The 20,513-nt window shown below is 34.9% G+C and overlaps 2 protein-coding genes across 3 annotated transcripts; one reads left to right on the forward strand and one right to left on the reverse strand.

The window, feature by feature from the left end:
- The first annotated feature begins 9,806 nt into the window (after nt 1-9,806).
- On the forward strand, nt 9,807-14,063 carry LOC145051458 (uncharacterized). 2 transcript variants are annotated; one of them, XR_013683632.1, is made up of 3 exons: nt 9,807-10,071; nt 10,389-10,489; nt 13,751-14,063. XR_013683632.1 is itself a non-coding variant. In XM_078999432.1 (2 exons), exon 2 carries the CDS (start codon nt 10,589-10,591, stop codon nt 12,938-12,940), a length of 2,352 nt encoding a protein of 783 aa, XP_078855558.1. In that variant the 5' UTR covers nt 9,807-10,071; nt 10,389-10,588; the 3' UTR covers nt 12,941-13,463. The 2 variants fall into 2 exon arrangements, 1 of the variants encoding a protein (XP_078855558.1); XM_078999432.1 differs by lacking the exon at nt 13,751-14,063 and having other exon boundaries at nt 10,389-13,463.
- A 523-nt stretch (nt 14,064-14,586) lies between these two features.
- LOC145050196 (receptor-like protein EIX1) lies at nt 14,587-17,490 on the reverse strand. The gene has a single exon (XM_078998485.1). The coding sequence runs from the start codon at nt 17,488-17,490 to the stop codon at nt 14,587-14,589; it is 2,904 nt and encodes a 967-aa protein (XP_078854611.1).
- Nucleotides 17,491-20,513: the final 3,023 nt, after the last annotated feature.

Raw genomic sequence — 20,513 nt, forward strand, 5'->3', positions numbered from 1 at the left:
TAGCAACAAGCACTGGGCAGTTGGCCTTCATGTGGACAACCTGTTCATAGTGGAAACATATCCTGGAGCTAAGTGTTGGGGCATGCTGGCAGCAATCCCTCGCCAGATGACCCTGTCGGCCACAATTTTGGCATCCCGATGACAATCGACAAGCACCCTCGTGCACATAGCCACACATCCCACAAGTGCGGCCCTTCCGGCCCCCATATCTGGAATCAGCGGTCATGAACCGCTTCAGCTCTGGCTGTACCTGCATTGGGGCTTGCCTGTACTCCCTCAACTACAATTCAATCTCAAGCTCACGCCGCTTGGCGGTCTCCTGTAACTCCAACAAAGTATCACAACGCTAAGTGGAGACGAACTGTCGGATGACCATCTTGAGCATGCTCAGATAACGAGTCATCAGAATCTGCATGGAAGAAAACTCCGGGCAAAACATTACCCTCTCAGTGAACATGCGGGTGATCTATGTTACAGAATCAGTACACTGTCTCAGATCCAGGAACTTTTGTACCAACTGCTCATGCTCCACCCGCGGAATGTGACAGGTACGGAACATCTCCCTGAACTACTCCCAGGTAACAGCAGCTCTTTGCTCATCAAAATACGACCCAGTAATCAATCTTCACCAATCCTTCGCCCTAGACCTCAGCAGGTTTAGAGCGCACCTAACCCTCTGATCAGCATGGCATGAACATGTGAAGAAGCATCCTTCCACATCAGACAGCCACCTCATGGCTATGATCAGATCCTATACCCCATCGAAAGTCAGGGGATTCGTGTTATCCAAGCCCCGTTATGGAAAGGGTCGACCAACCCCTCCACCTACAACTGCTATGATTGTTGAGGCTTCAGCGGTATCCGTCTCATCCATGAATGTATAGCGCTCATTGATGTACTCAACCATGGCGGTGTTGATAGACCTAAACATCTCCGACAACTCTGCCCGAAATAGTGCAGCAACCTCCTCATGTAGGATCTCCTGAATCCTAGTATCGAAATCTTATGGCCTTATCTGACCAGTAGTCCCTGTGACTACCGCTGGCCTGCAATGGCTGCCAGCTCCTGATCTTGATCCAGTCTCGAAACGTCTCGTACTCACCATTCTAAAAATACACCAGAAAGATATCAAATACTCCATATCACAACACGGAACCAATCTCCCAACTAAACCCTGGGTATTTATGACTTCCTTGGTATGCGTATGGGTCATGTTCTTTCATTAGTACGGGCCCATACTACCTTCCATACCTTCCTATATTTGTTTCAAGGATCATTACAACACCCTAACAATATATATGCAACATAAGCGAGCGCTCAATCGTCACACCCTAGAGGAAAGTCTAAGTATCTCATGACTGGACGACTGACCCCGCACAACTCACCAATGAAACTTCTACCAACCCTGCAGCACTCGTCTATGCTAGCCATACATAACAATGGGCCCTATAGACATTCGAATACTCAGTCCTACTCTAAGCCCACAACAAAACAAGGAACATGAAATAAAGTTGAACCAAATATTCTCAGGCTATAGAATCTTAGTTACGTACAACTATGATGCATACACTAAGAAAAAACAATAATGATGTCAACTCCATATCAGATAACTATATGGTATTTTTAGGTCCCTAGCCTATAACTAGCATATTGTATCATAATTGTATGTTATTTTTTGGTCTACTTATTGGCTTCGGCTGACCAAACACATCGCATCCTCTTTACTTATTTTGAAAACGATTTGAAAATCATTTTTGAAAACCTTTCCTTAGTTTGAGACTGGATTCACACAAATGTTCTTCCAATTCACTCAAACCAAGGCTCTGATACCAACTTGTAACAACCATAAAAATTCACAAAAATTTAAAACTTTTCAAATATCTAAAAACCATTAATTATTACAAAGTTTTTTCAAAATAGTTTCATATCAGAGTTCCCAAAAATCCCACATCATAAAATATGAGGATGTGTACGTCACGCCTTCGTCTTTCTGTGATCCTCAGAAGTACCTTAAACAAAACTCATAAATGTAAGCTCGAAGGCTTACTGAGTTACCCCCAATATACAGACACATACATATAGTCCACATATTAACAACAAAAATATCATAACATAACAGCATGCAATGGGTTCACAACTCTACAAACTAGATTACCCCTGAGCCCATAGTATGAGTCTGACTTGCCCACCGCGACCCTCAGCTCGCATCTGGCTTGCTCCCGAGCCCACAACATAAGTTTGGATTGCCCTCGAGCCCACATCCTATGGCTTGCTCCTTCAGTCCTTAGACTGGAATATAATAGTCAGCCCTTAGTACGAGTCTGACATGCCCTGCCTGGCCCTCAACTCGTATTTTGGAATGCATATAAGTCCTCAGTATGAGTCAGGCATGCCCACCCTGGCCCTTAACACATCTGGCGTACTCCAAGGTTTGTTGGCCACCGCACGGAGCAGTGCAACCTCAACCCAACCCATACAATATAACATGTCGACATATAATAAATAAGTGCACATACAGATAATCAGACAGTATCACAGGTAATCCTACAGATCTACCAGACTATCATACCAAACTAGCATGCATCACTAACTCATACTCAACATATCAAACTACTAGGATATCAAATCTAATGGTCCAGCCTTGGTGCCTTAGATCCCTTAGTATAGTGAGGATAACTCACCTCATAATGTCGATCGAAACTGAAATATCAAACTCCCGAAACACGGCTCCAAACACCAACACCTACAACCACCAATGATCCACTTCCATTAATTCCCAAATTACAGAAACACCCTTAGAAGTCAAACTGGTCAACCCTAGTCAAAGTCAAGGTCAATGTTCAAGTTCAACACTCCATGTTGACCCACTCGTCGAGTACATATACTGACTCGTCGAGTTCCTCCAGAACTCAGTAAAATTGCTATAATCCGAGTCAATTCACCGAGTTTCCTAACAACTCGTCGAGTCCATGCTACATCCAGAATATTGGGGAAAAACCCTAACTACTCGTCGGTTACCCTACCAACTCGTCGAGTTCATGAAGAATCCAGAAAATAGGAAAACCCTCTTCAACTCATCGAGTTGGCTATCCACCCTGTCGAGTTCTTTTAATCTATTTCCATTTCAGTCACTTTTAAGCTAATCCAAGGCTCCCAACTAAAGATCTAGCCTCATAGGGCATGGTTACCACGTAAAGTTGCAAACTTTACGTGAATGCAAGACTCAAATGCTAAAACTAAGCTAAAGAGAAGTTTTAGGTTATTGAGAAGGGCCAAATGTCACACCCCGCTAAAGCAGAAATACGAGGCGTGGCAGTACAAAGGGTTTCATAGCAAATGATAAAGATAACACTAACCATAGTATAAAAAAAACATTACAATTTACAATGAGTTTGAACAACCTTTTAAAATATATTACAATGTATTTGAAATATAACACATGCAAATGCTCCTACAAGTGATGTGTCTCTAGGTGCCTCTTACTAGAGATGCACACAAAATCCAGATCCTCCAAATGAAACCAATTCGATCCGAAATCCGGTTTCGGTCAAAACCGGTTTTGACCAAACCGGATCGGATTAAATCGGTGACCAAATTCAAACCGGTTTGGCTTTTCGGACACAAAATCAGATTGACCCCCGGATCACAAACCGGATTCTACAAAAACCGGTTCTTAAACCGTCGAAAAATCTGGCAAAAGCTAACAAAATCCGGATCAAACCGGTTTCAAATCGGATTCGGATTATTGACCAAATTCGGATCGGATTGGACCGGATCGGATCAGATCGGATCCTGGGTTTGTGCATTACTACCGCTTACTAGATGATACCTGAAAAAGCATGTAAAATGAGCAGTCAACTACCGAAATAGTTGGTGAGTTCACAAGTTAAAAATAATATTGGTTTCATGAATCACAATCAAAGTTTTGATATAAGTTTCCACAAATAAAAGTACATTGTTAAAATGAGTAAATAACTTTGTATAAACAAAGTTTGCTGTCATCGTGAGAGATAAAGTATGTTGCCCAAAAGAGATGCAACATTCCTATCCTCATGGGAAATAAAGTCTGTTACTAAAATGAGTAAAAAAGTTTTATTGCTATAATGAGCAATCAAGTTCGTTGCTACAACGAGCAAACAAGTTTGTTACTATAAGGAGCAACAAACTTCGTTGCTAAAACAAGTAAGTAAGTTTCTAATAAGAAAATTCTGTTGTAATAATGAGAAACAAAGTTCATTATCATCATGAGAAATAAAGTATGTTTACCAAATGGTATGCAACGTTCATATTCTCATGGGAAACAAACTTTGTTGTCATCATGAGAAATGAAGTACGTGTCCCGAATAGGATGCAATGTTCATATTCTCATGGGAAATAAAGTTCATTGTCATCATGAGAAATAAAGTATATTGCCAAAATGGGATGCAAAGTTCATATTCTCATGGGAAATAAGTTCGATACTAAAACCAGATACAAAATTCATATGTACATAACGATTATACCATGAGTTCACAACCCAAGCCTAATGACCGAGGGTGCCCTCTTCTATGTCTATCGTTAACATAGTGAAATATGGTAAAATGCACTCAAGCGAATCGTGCAAGTGAGGAGTTGTCTACCTCCTAATAGCGCTATCCATAATAACCATATGCTCAAATGAGTTAACGAGTTGTGTAAACTGATTCCAGGGACTTAAACGCCATAAGGCCTCATGAATTAACAATAGCATACACATACATAGCAAATCACTTTTGATAAAATTGAAAATAAGTACAACGAACATAATTGAGTAAATGAAATGCTTTGCCACCCCAAAACATTTAAAAACAGAAAATAGGGGAGGCATGGATACTCACAATGCATTGAGATGATGCAAATGGTGCCTTGAACTACGTTACACTTGTACCACTACCAATTCCTACAATAATGGTATTCACTAGTGATTCTCTAAGCGAAATCTAACACTAGTTTACATACTACTACAATAGAATTATGCCAATATTGTGTCAAAATTTAATATTGATAAGTTACAAACATTTTTCTATGAAACTTAAATTTCAATGAATAAATTGTTATATAACAATTTAAGTGGAAAATTCTCATTATTGAAATACTAATATTTAACATTTTTAGAGGTGTTCCAATGATTAAATATTGAAAAACTAAATCAATTTAATTCTAAAATTTCCCAAACTTTGTATTTTAGTTTCAACTCAAGTCAAGGATGTTAAGATAATTTTTCTTGCATTTTTGGTATGTCTAGCTATTTTTCACCATTTTAATTTCTTGAATAACCATAAAATCATAAAAAATACTGAACAGTTAATAAAAATTACCAAACTTAAGATTTTGGTTCTCACTGCACTAAAAGACTTCTAGATAAATTTTCATGGACTATAGATATAAATAACAATTTTTCTTATATTTAATTCTCTAAATAAATAAAAATTCATGAAAAATAGCAAATAGTTAATAAAATTCCCAGAACTTTTCATAATATTACCATTACATATACTTAAGCTGGAAAAAATATAAAAATGGATTTGTAAACTGTTTAACCCAATTTATGATTTTTGTGCATTTATTCTATTAAAAATGGAGATAAATAGAAGACAGTTTCCAAAATTCCCCAGAATTTTTGTAGCATTGTTATTATACATGTAGAAGCTTTGAAAAATATACAAGATATTTTTCAATGAGCATTGCTATTTTTCTTTGTTTTATTCTCTTGAATAGTCATTAATTGGTGAATAATGATTAAACAGTTAAAATCAATTACCAAAATTTTTCTAAACTTCATTTACAGTGTACATAATCCGCGAAAAATACCAATGGTGATTTTTATATATTTTAATCCGATTTTGTGGATTTAAGTTTATTTAAGCTTAGAAAATAGAAGAAAAATTAACATACTTAATAGAAAAATAGTCCAATTTTTAATTTAGAGTTTTAATATATTATAAGGTCTTCTGGTAAAGTTTCAAGAATTTTGGATTAGTAGAACTATTTTTCCCATTATTAGTCCATTATAAACACAAAAATCGGGAAAAAATAGGTATGTATTATGAAAAATTTTGCAAATATTTTTCTGAGTGTTCCACATGAGGTAGGATCTGCGAAAAATCTTAAAAGCCTTTTCACATTCCCTAAATTGGTTTTATAATTTATTTGAATTAAACAAAAAGAAAATTCAAAACCATACCAAACAGTAACAAAAACTGATGAAACTTAATGAGAGGTCATTATTTACCTTAGGGGTCATCCACGAATTTATAATAATTCGAGAAAAATAAATTGTTTTCTGGAAATTTATAGATCATCTTATTGTGTTGGTGGGAATCTGGGAAAAATCAAATTTGGTCAGAAAATGCGTTTTAGATATTTATTTGGGAATAAATCCTTTATAAACATATTTGAAAGCCTTTAACAACAAACTTTGATCATGTAGCATCTAAGCTTGAAGATCTTCACATGCATGTTGATTTGAAACCCATTCATGAGTTTGAAATGGTCAAAAATCATTTTTCAAAGAAAACTTAGGGTGCATGTGGTGATTTTCCACCAAAATGTGTAGAAAAGTGCATTTCCATGATTTTGACTTAGGTTTAAATCATGGATCTTCACCATTTTGTAACATCCAAGATGTTTTTGGTGAAAATCTACCACCATCATTATCAAAACTGAAGTGAATGAACATGCACAAAAATTTTCTAAGATAAAGGTATAGAAGAAGAAGGAAATGCAAGAAAATCCATGAAAACTCGAACGAAAATGAAAGGAAATCGTGTTCTACCTTAATGAACACCAATAGATGATGAAGATTTTGAGTATCTTGAGTGTTCTTGGACTTGTTTCCGGGAAAATTTCATGGTTCATAGAGAAAGGAAGAGAGAAAATGTGTGTGAGAGTGTGAGAGAGCGAAATGAAAGAGAAAGAGATGGAGTGGGTGTGTTGGGAAATTGATTGAGTGTGTTGGGAAGAGGAGAGGGAGGAGAGAGAAAAGATATCTGGAAATTGAAGAGGAGATAGGAGATTCTATCTTATTTTCATTCATTTAAATTGTTTCTTTTAAATTTTATAAACTTTTTCCAAATTTTTATAAAATTTGCATTTTAAAGAGAATTTGGTTCTTTACTCTTGAATTTTTTTTGACTTGTGGAATGAGATTAATATTAATGACCTAAATTTTAATTTCCATTGATTATATTTTCCTAAATTAAATTATTTTAAATTGATATTCTCAGGTTCATAATTATTTTTATAGAATTTTTAAGGTTAAAGTTTATAAATATGAGTTTTTATGGCTTTTAGGGTTTTGGAGTTTAATAAACTTTGAATATCAAAATAAATTGAATCTTTGAGACTTTAATTTATTTTGTGTTTCCTAACTCTTATTGAAGTTAGAAATAATGCTTGAAATTTATTTTTACCAGTTTATTGGCATTCTATGTAGTGATTACGAGATTCAAGCAAAATTAAGGAATCAAGTATATTAGTGATAGTCTTCAACTTTGACTTAAATTTCTATGAGACTTTGACCTCATTTCTACTACTAGGTGAAGTGCATGATGTGTGTATATGATTCATGAAAAAGTTTTCGAGTCAAAGAGCGACCCGAATATGAATAGTCACTACAGTTAAGTCGTTGTATAATTCACATATCAATGTGAAATCTAAGTACACTATCCACCGTTTCTAATTGTTTCCAAGTCTCTATTAGGTTATAACTTAGCTTCTATTTACTAAGTCTTGAATGTGTTATGCCTATACGCGCAACGAAGTCTAGTCAAATCTAGAACCGACTCGAATTTTGACGATTGTCACACCAAAGCTTCATAAAGCTTGAGGCTTTATGCCAATGAGGGCTTAAAAGAGTCCAGATCTGAAGTTACAACTTCAAATCATGTTCCATACAAGAAATGAACAACAAAAATGCTAGAAATGGCTTTCAACCTTCGAATGAGGAAATCTAACATTAGGATGATCAAGGTAACGACTTGTTACCATCCAAATGATGCCAAGCTGAAGTAGATGTTGGATCAACAAACTCTTCCTCATTCCTAGCTTCCAAATCTTCAAGATATGCACCAACAACACACTTTTAGCCATAAAAACACTCAATAATAGGGTTATATCACTTAGGGTTGCTTCTGTACGTTAAAGGGTAGTAAGGAGGCTGGGAGGATGGACCTAAGGTTCTTTAAATAGGATGGAAACCCTAAAAATTAGAGTTTCCTCATTCAGCTCCAACTCGTCAAGTTGGGTCCTCCAACTTGTCGGGTAGATCCCAAAATCCTCGTGGCCTGATCAGTCTCTACATGACGAGTTGGGGCCTCCAACTCGTCGAGTAGGTCCAAAAATATGAATATAAAAACTTTAAAATTATACCTGGGAGTCGGGATGTTATAGTTTGAATGTTTCTGTATCATAGTTTTCTTTTGTAATTTGTTTTTCAAGTTGGCATCTTACTTGTTTCAAGTGTCTACCTAATTGAAAATTGTTTGGATTTTGTTCTCGTAATATAAGGAATCTTGCAATGTATGTTTTTTTCCAGGTAATGATAATTGTCACTTTGTGAATATATTCTATCATATAATATTTTGGTACTCAAAATAATATCAGATTAATTATACAAACATATCCTTCACAAATGAATCTTATGCATGTAAATGAGGCTAGTATGGAATATTTATGCATGGGTGGGACAAGCTCTTCTATTGTGGTACATAGTTCCTACTGCAATGCTCATGCTCTTTAATGACTAGTCTTTTGTGGTACGACACTGACTTCTTCATCTTTAAATTATTGCTATCTACTTCCATTAATTTTTTGATTATGTCATCCTACTTTCATATTGTCCCATAACAGCATTGTACTTTAGAAATTCTACCTATTTAAAACAATGTCATCCAAATACAAAACAAATTCGACTGCTATAATTCGGTAGATTTTTCGAAGTATGATTTCCTTATATAAGAAAAAACTGAAAGTACAAATTTATAATTACTTAGAATTTTCATAGTATGTATAGTTTTTTCATAAGAAAAAAAGTTGAAATACAATGCTCTAACAACAGCTGGTAGTTTCTTGGGAATGCCTACTTGTTTTTTTTTTTGGACGTTCAATTTCTTGTTGTGGTTTAATGTTATGTCTTAATGTAAATACTTATTTAATTCTCCTCAGGTGGACGATTTGATACCTAGAATGGTCCCCCCCCCCCCCCCCCCTTCACAAATGGATGTTATGCATGTAAATGAGGCTAGTATGGAATATTTACGCATGGGTGAGACAAGCTCTTTTATAGTGGTACATGGTTCCTACTGCAATACTCATACTCTTTAAAGGCTAATCTTTTGTGGCATGACACTAAGAATTCTTCATCTTTAGATTATTGCAGTGTACTTCCATTAATTTTTTGATTATGTCATCCTACTTTCATATCATCCCATAATAGCATTGTACTTTAAAAAATCTACCCATTTATAGCAATGTCATCTAAATACAAAACAAATTCGACTGCTATAATTCGCGCAGATTTTTCAAAGTATGATGTCCTTGTATAAGAAAAAACTGAAAGTACAAAGTTATAATTTTCAAAAAAAAAAATTGCTTAGAATTATCATAGTCAGGCCCGACCCAATAGGGGGGGCAGGCTGGGCAATGGCCTAGGCCCCAAAATTTGTATAGGGCCCAATTTAGAATTTTGTTACAGCAAATATAAATAGTTCGTATGTGTTTTCTGAAATTTTGAGGCCCATATGATGATATAAAGTTTGATCAGGTAATCAGAAAAAAAAAAGGGCGCCTGATTTTTTGTAGCTTCTCGGTAGCACGTTGATTCGTTCAAGCCTAAAGCGGGACTCTTCAGTTTTCAATGCCAATTGTTATCGTCCTTGAACCTTGATTCTTGAACCGTCCCCTCGACCTCTCGTCTCTTCCACAGTCCCGCACTCCCGCTCCCGATATTGAAGGAAAACGAGAAGAACAACTGATTTTTGAAATCGATTCCATCTAGATGTCCAGTAATCGATTGAGGCATTGAGCAATTAGGAATCAATAACATCTGATCAGGTAAGAATAAGCAATTTATTTTTACTTTTTTTTTTATCGATTTTCAGATTTCAGAGAGTTCAGACGTCCAGTAATCGATTGAGGCATTTCGTGTTTTCTCAATTTTCTTCTTATCTTCTCCATGTGATTTCTTATATTTTATCTTTCAAATAGATTTTGTTGGTTTGTGAAAGTCCCCATAACCGATTTCTAAATCAGGATGTAGATGATACCCAAAATCGATTTTGTTGAATTCTTATCAGCCCCATTTAATCAACTGGAATGTGTTAATTTTTTGTTTCTATTTTCTTTATATACGATTTAACTTTGTCTTATAGTGGGTGTAGGTAATTGCGTAATTGAAAAAGAAATATAAATCTTTTTGGAAGCAAATAGCAACTTGGCAACAACCTAGTGAGCCTACAAATTGATGAATCAGGTGTTCTTTTTCATTGCTCTATCTAATAATCTAATATTATCATTGTCTTCCATTGCTTTGTTTAAATAAAAATCAACATATAATAACTAAAAGATAATAATGCTTCCTAGAAAACATCTATCCGGAAGTCAAAAAAGAAAAAAGAAACAAAAAATAGAACAAGATGAACAGGCTCAAAAGGGATCCATGGATAAATTTATAAAAAAAATAGATAATCCCAATGCTTCGATTCAACATGAAAATATCACAAGTGATAATGAAAATAGCCACAATGATAATGAAATTAACACTAATGATAATGAAAATAACGTTAATAATAAAGATGAAAATAATAATAATGAAATTCGTAATGAAAATATTGTTACCAATAAGGATGAAAATAACACTAATACGAATGAAATTGATAATAAAGCCACTAATGAGAATGAACATAACACTAACGAGAATAAAATTCCCAATGAAAGTAATGCCACTAATGAAGATGAAAATGACACTAATGAGAATGAAATTAGTATTGAAAATAATGTTAGTAGTGAAAATGATATGAATGAAAATGGCCATCAATTTGTTCCTCCTTTAAATATTTATGATCCAAGTAATTGGGATAATATTGACACTAAATTAAGAGAAATTTTAGTTGAAAAAGGACCAATTAGAGAATCAAATCTTGTGTTTCCTAAAGATAGTTTATCTAGACATTTTTCTTATGGTGCTTATACTAGAAAGCTAGGTAATGGTGAAACAAGCGATCGAAAATGGTTAATTTATTCTAAACAAGTAGATAAAATTTATTGTTTTTGTTGTAAATTGTTTAAACCTATTAATAATAATAATCAAATTTCTTTGGCAAATAATGGATTTAATAATTGGAAACACCTTTATGAAAGACTTGATGAACATGAAAATAGTGCTCAACATATTTTATGTGTGCGATCTTGGAATGAGCTAAGAGTAAGATTGGGTAAGAATGAAACAATTGATAAGGACTTACAACAAATATATATAAAAGAAAAAGAGCGTTGGAGACAAGTTTTAATAAGAATAATTGCTGCCGTGAAATATTTATCCAAATATAATTTAGCTTTTCGAGGATCTAATGAGAAGCTTAATCAAGATAATAACGGTAATTTTTTAGGAGTAATTCAAATGATGACAGAATTTGACAGTGTAATGCAAGATCATGTTAAACGCATAGAAAATCATGAAACCCATAATCATTATTTAGGGCACAATATCCAAAATGAACTAATTTCTATTTTAGCTCACAACGTTAGAAATTCTATAATTAAAATTATTAAAGAAGCAAAATATTTTTCTGTGATTCTTGATTGTACCCCCGATGTAAGCCATCAAGAACAAATGACTCTAGTTATTCGATGTGTGAACATATCTAGTAATAAAATAAAAGTTGAAGAATACTTTTTAGAATTTTTGAAGGTAGATGATACGTCTGGTTTAGGACTATTTAACGAATTATTACATGCAATTAAATCAATCGGTCTTAAATTTGATGACATAAGAGGGCAAGGTTATGATAATGGTTCTAACATGAAAGGGAAACACCAAGGGGTTCAAAACGATTACTTGAAATTAATCCAAGAGCGTTGTATATGTCATGTGCTTGCCATAGTCTTAATCTTAAGTCTTAATCTTACAGTTAGTGATATGGCTCATTCATGTGAAAAAGCTATTTCTTTTTTTGGAGTTGTGCAACGCATATTTGTACTATTTTCGAGTTCTACTAAAAGATGGAACATACTACTTGAAAATGTTCACAATTTAACTGTAAAATGTTTATCTAATACACGTTGGGAAAGTAGAATTAAAAGTGTCAAAGCTTTTAGGTTTCAAGCTCCTCAAATAAGGCAAGCTTTAATTGAATTAGGTAAATCATGCAATGATGCTAAATCAAAAAGTGAAGCAGAAAGTTTAGTTGGTGCCATAGAAAGTTATGAATTTTTACTTGGTATGGTAATTTGGTATGATATTTTATTTGCTATTAATATGGTAAGTAAAAAACTGCAAACTAAATCTATGTGTATTGATGGCACCATTAATCAATTAAAAAGTATGATGTCATTTTTTGAGAAATATAGAAATGAAGGATTTTCCCGTAGTTTAGATAATGCTAAAGCCATAGCAATTGATATGGATGTTGAACCTACATTTCGAATAAGACGTCAAGTTACTAGAAAAAGGCAATTTGATGAAATTGATAATGCACAAGAATTACAGTCAACCGAAGAATCGTTTAGAATTGAATATTTTATGGTTGTTGTTGATATGGCAATTGTTTCATTAAAGAGTAGATTTGAACAATTAACTATTTTTGAAAATATTTTTGGATTTTTATATAATTCAGAAAAGTTAAAGTCATTGGATGACATTGAACTTAAAAAAGTTGCACTAATTTCACAAAACAATTTTCTCATAATAACTTGTGTGATGTAGATTCAAATTATTTGTTTTCCGAACTTCAAGTGTTACAAATGACTTTCCCAAACGTTTTTATGTCCGTTGTTGAAATTCTAGAGTTCGTTAAAACTGAAGATTGTTATCCACATGTTTTCATTGCATATCGAATATTATACCTGTTACTGTAGCATTAGCAGAAAGAAGTTTTTCAAAATTAAAATTATTAAAAAGTTATTTGAGATCATCTATGTCACAAGAAAGATTGAATGGTTTGGCTATGTTATGTATCGAAAAAGATATGTTGGATAAAATTGACCTTGATACTATTTATAATGACTTTGCGTCTAAAAAAGCTCGTAAATGTAAAAATTTTTTAGTTTTTTCTTTGTTATGTTTATGTAATAGGTGCAAATCATGTTATAGCTTTTTTTATTTTGTTGCTTTGTATTTATAGTATTAGGTTGTTTGGCTTCTGGGGCCTGTCCCGAAGCTTTTTCCTTTCCATAGGTGGGGAGTCCCCAGCCTGCAATTGTATTAATTTTTTTCTAATTAATAAAAATTTCCGGAGGTACCGCCCTCCTTTACCAAAAATAAAAATTATATTTATATATCTATTACTAAGGGCCCCATTTTTTTTTTTCGGCCCCGGGCCTCAAATCGTCTTGAGACGGCCCTGATCATAGTACGTATAGCTTTTTCATAAGAAAAAAAGTTGAAATACAATGCTGTAATAACAGCCGGTAGTTTCTTGGGAATGCCTACTTGTTTTTTTTTTTTTAGACATTCAATTTCTTGTTGTGGTTTAATGTTATGTCGTAATGTAAATACTGATTCAATTCTCCTCAGGTGGACGGTTGGATACCTACAATGGTAGTGTACAGGAGAAACAGCAGTGGGTTCAAGTCTGGATGGATTGACCACGGCTTTAATACAAGAATTGCTTACATAGAGCTGTGGTAAACAACAAAACTCCTAGATTTTACATAGTCTACTTTTCGTGAGCTCACTGTGAAGCATTATGCAATATTTTTTTGATGGGATAATAGCCATACATGATGTTCGATAGTGGCTTATGCAGAGAAGTTATATGGATAAATTAATTAGGCTTTAATTGTAAATTTGTTGCATATTGTTTAGGAAACTCAGATACACAATTGGAATGACAACTCAACTTTTGTGGTCAAATATATATATTTCAGTTTAAAAATTAATAGTTCCACATATGTTTATGATATTTATTTGTATTGAATTTTTCTGCATTTTTTAGAAAAAAACATGGATATTAAATGGTTTTTTTCTTAAATCTGCATTTTCTACCGACTGATTACTGATCGAATTTATCACAAAATTGATCAAAAATCTATCGGTCAATGATGTTCGTTGGAAATTTGTTACAAAGATGCCAGTCACACATCTGTAGGAAAATTAAAAAAAAGTCTTCTATTTATCGAAACTAAAACCAAACATAAACATTTTATTAGCAAACTCAACACCAACTTAAAAGCATTTAACATTTTCACAAAATAAAAACCAAAAATACATATATACACATGCTTCATAAGGTTCCGTCGGTCCATAAACTTTTAGACAAGTTGCTCGATCAACTAAGCACTATTTTGTGTTCAAGCCTTTTCTTTAAGACATGAAATGAAATCTGAAATTTTGATCAAGCATTGTAAGTTTCACAGTTTCTTGCTGATGAAATATCCCACAAAATCAAAGAAAGCGAGTCTCCATCTCTTCTTAAGTAACAGAACTCCCACAATTCCCATAAACCCGGTTGTGAAACCACATGTTGCACCATAAATCAATATCTTCTCATCGCCATCATCGTCTTCATCTTCCTCAGCATTTCTTCCAGTTTCTGGGACTTCATCAAGGCTGCACTTGATCTGCAGCGGAATACCACAAAGCTCATTATTGGCAGCATATATGGATGGATCATTGAGCGTTTGGAGCTGACTTCCTGTTGGAATTCTTCCTGATAAGTTATTGTGCGACAAATTCAGATGGCTAAGAAATGTCAATGCCGACAGACTTTGTGGGATCACCCCTGAAAGATGGTTGATAGAAAGGTCAAGAGATTCTAACGAATTCATATCACCAATTCTATCCGGAATACGACCTGTGAGGTGATTGTTAGACAAGTTAAGACCATGCAATCCCAAAAGAAGTGTCAACTCCTTGGGTATCTCCCCGACCAGTTTATTGCTTGAAAGGTCCATGTTGACAACGTATCTCAATGTCGTTGTATACTCTAGCACAACTCCTTTTATTACCTGGCTAAAACTCAGCTCGTCTGAGCCTGAAAAAGTGTTACTGCTGTCGCCTCCTTTGATCATTCCACCTAAGTTCTGGAAACAGTGAGGGATGGTTCCTGTTAATTTGTTCTCACCAAGATCCATGATTCGGAGCGTGGGTCTTTCACACAACTCTACAGGAATTGGACCTGTGAAGCTGTTTTTATGTAGCCTGAGGAAAGTCAGAACATCCATCTTTTCACCAATCCATTTTGGTATACTTCCATAGAATCTGTTTTCACCCAAATCCAACAAAGCTAAACTTGTGCAATTTGCTAGAGTTTTTGGAAGTTCACCATGGAAGTTGTTGTCGTTTAAAGCTAACACTACTAGCGAAGAACCAAGATTGCCCAGAGAGTTTGGAATGACACCCGAGAGCTGGTTGGAACTTAACATCAAAGAATTCAAACTGCTGAGACTTCCAAGGCAATCTGGAAAACCCCCCGATAACATATTTCTAGAAAGATCGAGAATTAACAGATTTGTAGTATTACACACTGAATCTGGAATCGATCCATGAAAGAGGTTGTTCTGAAGAACCAACGAACCCGCTATTCCGAAAGGAGGATCCAACTCGGACCTGATTTCTTGGTAATTAGATAGAAGGCTTATCAATGTACCGGTGAGAAAGTTATGGGACAGATCCAGGGTCATGATAGGGAGCTCGCTAAGCCAATCTGGAAGTGGTCCAGAAATGCTAGTATTGGAAAGGACTAGGGTGTCAAGACTTGTTTGTGTTCGAATCCAATGTGGAAATTCTGATTCAATTTTGCAAGATTCAAGTCCAAGAAATAGTATTTGGAAAGGAGGCTTCCAATCGGCTGAAATCTTGAAGCTCAACCTGTAGTTTGAGGTTGCATCAAAGTATTTTAACATTGATGTATTTGAGAAATAGGCTTCAGTGACTACACCAGATAAAGAATTGGCTGATATATCAAGATTAATAAGTTTGCAAAGTTGTCGGATGGCAGGAATAGGCCCTTGTAAAAAGTTACTGGAAATATCAAGAAAATCGAGTTTTGAGAGGTTTCCTAGGGAGAATGGAATTGTCCCGTTTAACAGATTTGATGATAAATCAAGATGTTGTAACAACAGCAGGTTTCCAATAGACGTAGGTATCGAACCTGTTAATTTGTTGTAATCCAGATTCAGTACCCGCAAATTTGTTAAATTTCCTAGAGCTTCCGGGATGCTTCCTGTTAACTCATTCTCTCCGAGACTCAACTCTCTCAAGGCCGTAAGCCTTCCTAGTGATTTCGGGATTTTGCCACCAAAATTGTTTTCATCGAGAGTCAGTGTCTCCATAGCAAATTGGGCAGATTCGGATCCATTGGTTGATGGCCCTGTAAATACCCCTTCCATAAAATTCTCTGAAAGATCCAACCGCTTTAACTGACAGAGTCTCCAGACCTTGGTATCTTCAATACCATTGAAATTATTTTTCTGAAGGTTTAGATCGACAACCTTTTTCATGACAGGAATCGAAGAATTGAGTTCATTAGACGAAAGATCAAGAACTTGTAAAGACGTCAAGTTTTGTAAAAACAGAGGGAATTCGCCTTGGAACCAATTGTGACTAAGATCAAGTTTTTGAATGGTGGAAAGGGAAAGATTCGAATCAAGATGTGTGCGATAGAACTGAGAATTAGAAAGATTACAACCAGACAAGCGTAACTCGAGTAAAGAAGGAATCATATACAGCAATACTTTGTCGAAATTTGGAGCTTTAACAATACTCACTCCGCTCAGATCAAGAAACGTAAGTGATAAAAGATTTGAAAACCATGTGAAATCATCAACAACTAGCAGTTTCATGTCACCGAGATCAAGCTCACGCAAATTCGACAGATTTCCAATAAAATGAGGAACCATACCTGAAAATCCCATGGAAGAAAGATTCAGATACCTGAGTTGTGTTAGCGACCCTATGAACTCAGGAATCTGACTGCCACCAAAATGTATCCCACTTAAATCCATGTAACTCAGATGAGTCAACTTGGCCAAACACGGATTCAATTTTTTTCCCTCTAACTTTTCTTCACGTTTCCAAAACGTTGACCGATCTCTTTGGTCAAGCCTAGTGACATGTCCGGTTGCATTATCACAGCCAACGCCTTGCCAGTGGCAGCAGTTGTTTCCATTCCAAGATGATAGTCGACCATAAGGGTCTGATACAATGCTGCGTTTGAATTGGAGAAGAGCTTCCCTCTCATGCTCGAAGCAACCTGAAGTGAGGTTTGTATTTGCAAAAGTGAAGAAGAGAAAGAAAAACCATAACTTGCTCATGATTGTTGTAATGTTGTTTGTTCACGAAGATACCATTGACGTGGTCAATATTTATAGATATATGGGTATTCCATGCACACATGCAACAGGGTCCGTAATATTCAAATTTTGCTTTTTCCCTAAAGCTTCCACTAAACCTTTTGGCGTCAAAAACGCCTTATCTTTAAAAAGTATACTTTATATCAATCATACATTAAATCTTTTTTTTTTCTGGAATAATCTTAAGAGACTCACAAAAACTGTAAAGGATGGGAACAATATATATTCAAGCATGTACGTCATATAACCAATTAATTAGTAATAATTAATAATTAACAAACTACAAATCTTAATCAACAATCCTCATAAACATATTAACTATTCACAATCTATGGTTAGACATATGAAATATATATATATATATATATATATATATATATATACACCTCATATTTTAAACCAAACTAATTCAAGATTAACCAAAAGACTTATGGTTAGACTTATGCCCTCCGTTCACATTGCTTTCTAATGAAAAAGAGACAAGAGATTAACTTTTAGAGTAATTGTGAACCTCTGGATTTTCCAAACATGGTCCACTAACGAAACTTACATAAATATAGTATTTTATATGGCACAATGGGCCTTTACTATTAGAAAAATGACAAAACTATATAATTGGTCCTCCTGGTTTGTAGTTTTTTTTGGGTTTTTGTTCAATTAGTGAAAAGTTTCGAAGAATGGTCCTTTCGAGCATGTTTCTTTGTGGACTCGGTCCATATCAAAATTGAAATGTCTATTTGCCTTTTTAATTTAATTTTCGTGTTGTTTTTAATTGTTTTATAATTTTTATTATTAAAAAAATGTAAAAAAATTAGTATTTTGGTCTATTTCTCTATATCTCTCACATGTTACCATTAATAATTTAGTTATCTCCCATATACCACCGGAGACCATCTCCCGCCTGCCAAACACCGACTTACCCTCATTTTCCAACAACTATCACAGTCTGACCTCCAGCAACTCTCAATTTTGCCACCTGATCGATTTCATGAAATAAAAACAGATCGATTTCAGAGAATAAAACCAAAATTGAAGGAGGTCTATTTCAAAACCATAAAAATCAACCGCCTCTGAAAACTAGATCCTCTTAAAAATGAAACACCATAGATTCCCCGACAAGTTTAGATGAAAAGTATATGTGTGCGTATGTGTGTGTGTGTGTGAGAGAGAGAGAGAGAGAGAGAGAGAGAGAGAGAGAGAGAGAGAAATTTTAGATTCAAAATCGACATCTTGTTTCTCCACCACACAAAACCATAATCGAGAGGAAAGATGGGGAGAAAATGAGTTTACTGGATGACTTTTCGGACTAGTGATGGTGGTGGGCTCGTTTTCAGGAAAGATGGAAGGCAGCGGAGGGTGTGATCCATTTCTCAGGCATCACCACCAAGAAGGGTAAAATGGTAAATGTTAAATGTTTTTTTTAGTTTGCGCTAATTCAAGAATTATACTGAAACCTAGATGTTAATTATGCTTTGTATTCGAGTCTATTTAAATGTTTCTGGATGGTAGTTTTCTTTCGCAATTTGTTGTTCAAGTTTGTATCTTACTTGTTTCTAAGTCTTTAGCTAATTGAAAATTGTAAGGGTTTTGCTGCCCAAATATAACAAATTTGCGATGGACGTTCTTTTCAGGTAACCATAATTGTCACTTGGTGAATATATAGTGGGTTTTTTTTTGACAAAACTGCAAACTTTGTTCATGTGGTTTTCGATAAACTGTGGATAAGGTCCAAAATGTTTTCAACTTTCATAGAATGTCCAAAATCAAGAACATTCAACAGTTTTCGTCCTAAAACACTTGAAAAAACTATTATAACCTTTTATTTTATATCCTACATTTCATTTAAATTCTTTCTTATTTTCCATGGTTTTCGTTCTTTCAGGTTTTCCATGGACCAAAATCACATAAATTTCTTAATTTTGGGACCAAAACCAGGAAAATTTCTCAATTTCGGACCTTCAATGCAAGTCCAAAACTATTTGGACCTTATTCACAGTTTTTTTTAAACCACTAGGACGAATTTTGTAGTTTGTTTTTCTTTCTTTCTTTCTTTTTTGTAGTTTTCTCGTTTTTTTATAACTTTTTGACTTTGTGAATGCCTAAAATACTATACACTCATCCTTTCTGGTTGGTGCTTTTCACTACAAGAATAATGGGTGTTAGCGGCGACAGCCACCTTTAGCGGTGACATGTAACTTTCGCATTATGTGTCACCGCTAAAGGTGGATGTCGCCACTAATGTCTATCAACCCCGATCTGCGTCAAAATATGAGGTGAAACCTTAGCCATTGATTTTGTCCCTAATCCAAGGACCGAAAATCGATAACGTACATACCAATAGCGGTGGCACCAATATCGGCGACGGTGTTGCCGCTAATACACGAAAATTTTTACCCACAAAGTTGTTGCAGAAAATTTTTGACCATCAATATCCCCCCCCCCCCCCCCCCAAGTTCTCGCTGCTAATACTCTATATGTTGTCGCTAAAAGTCGTCGCCGCTAATTCCCTTCGCAGATTTAACACCCTTCAGCTCATTCTTCCTTCTTCTATGAACTCATTTCTCTTTGTCACCACTCCGGCAACAACTCCTTCTTTTATATTTTTCTTCTTCTTTATCTTCTCCCCATGTGACATACTCATTGTTGGTGTCAGATTGTTTTAGTCCCTTGCCGGAAATGTTGAAGATCTACCGAAGTTTGTTGTTGTCTGCCGGAAATTGCCCAGAAAATTAGTCCAACTGCGAAATACTGCCACCAGTCCATCACCACGCTTCTCCGCCGAATTACACACCACCACATCTTCTATATATGTTTATTTTTTGTATTTAGAATGTGTATTTTGTATATGTATGTGTATTTGTATGTGTATCTTGTATGTGTGTGTGTGTGTATATATATATATATATATATGTGTGTGTGTGTGTGTGTTTATATCTGTATTATGTATGTATTTGTGTATTAGTATGTGTATCATGTAGTATATG

The sequence above is a fragment of the Lactuca serriola genome, chromosome 5 (assembly GCF_051521515.1).
Source record: "Lactuca serriola cultivar US96UC23 chromosome 5, Lser_US96UC23_V15, whole genome shotgun sequence".
NCBI lineage: Eukaryota > Viridiplantae > Streptophyta > Magnoliopsida > Asterales > Asteraceae > Lactuca > Lactuca serriola.

Coding starts and splice junctions, on each gene's coding strand:
- LOC145051458 (XM_078999432.1), top strand. CDS start 10,589: ATGCTTCCTAGAAAACATCTATCCGGAAGTCAAAAAAGAAAAAAGAAA.
- LOC145050196 (XM_078998485.1), bottom strand. CDS start 17,490: ATGAGCAAGTTATGGTTTTTCTTTCTCTTCTTCACTTTTGCAAATACA.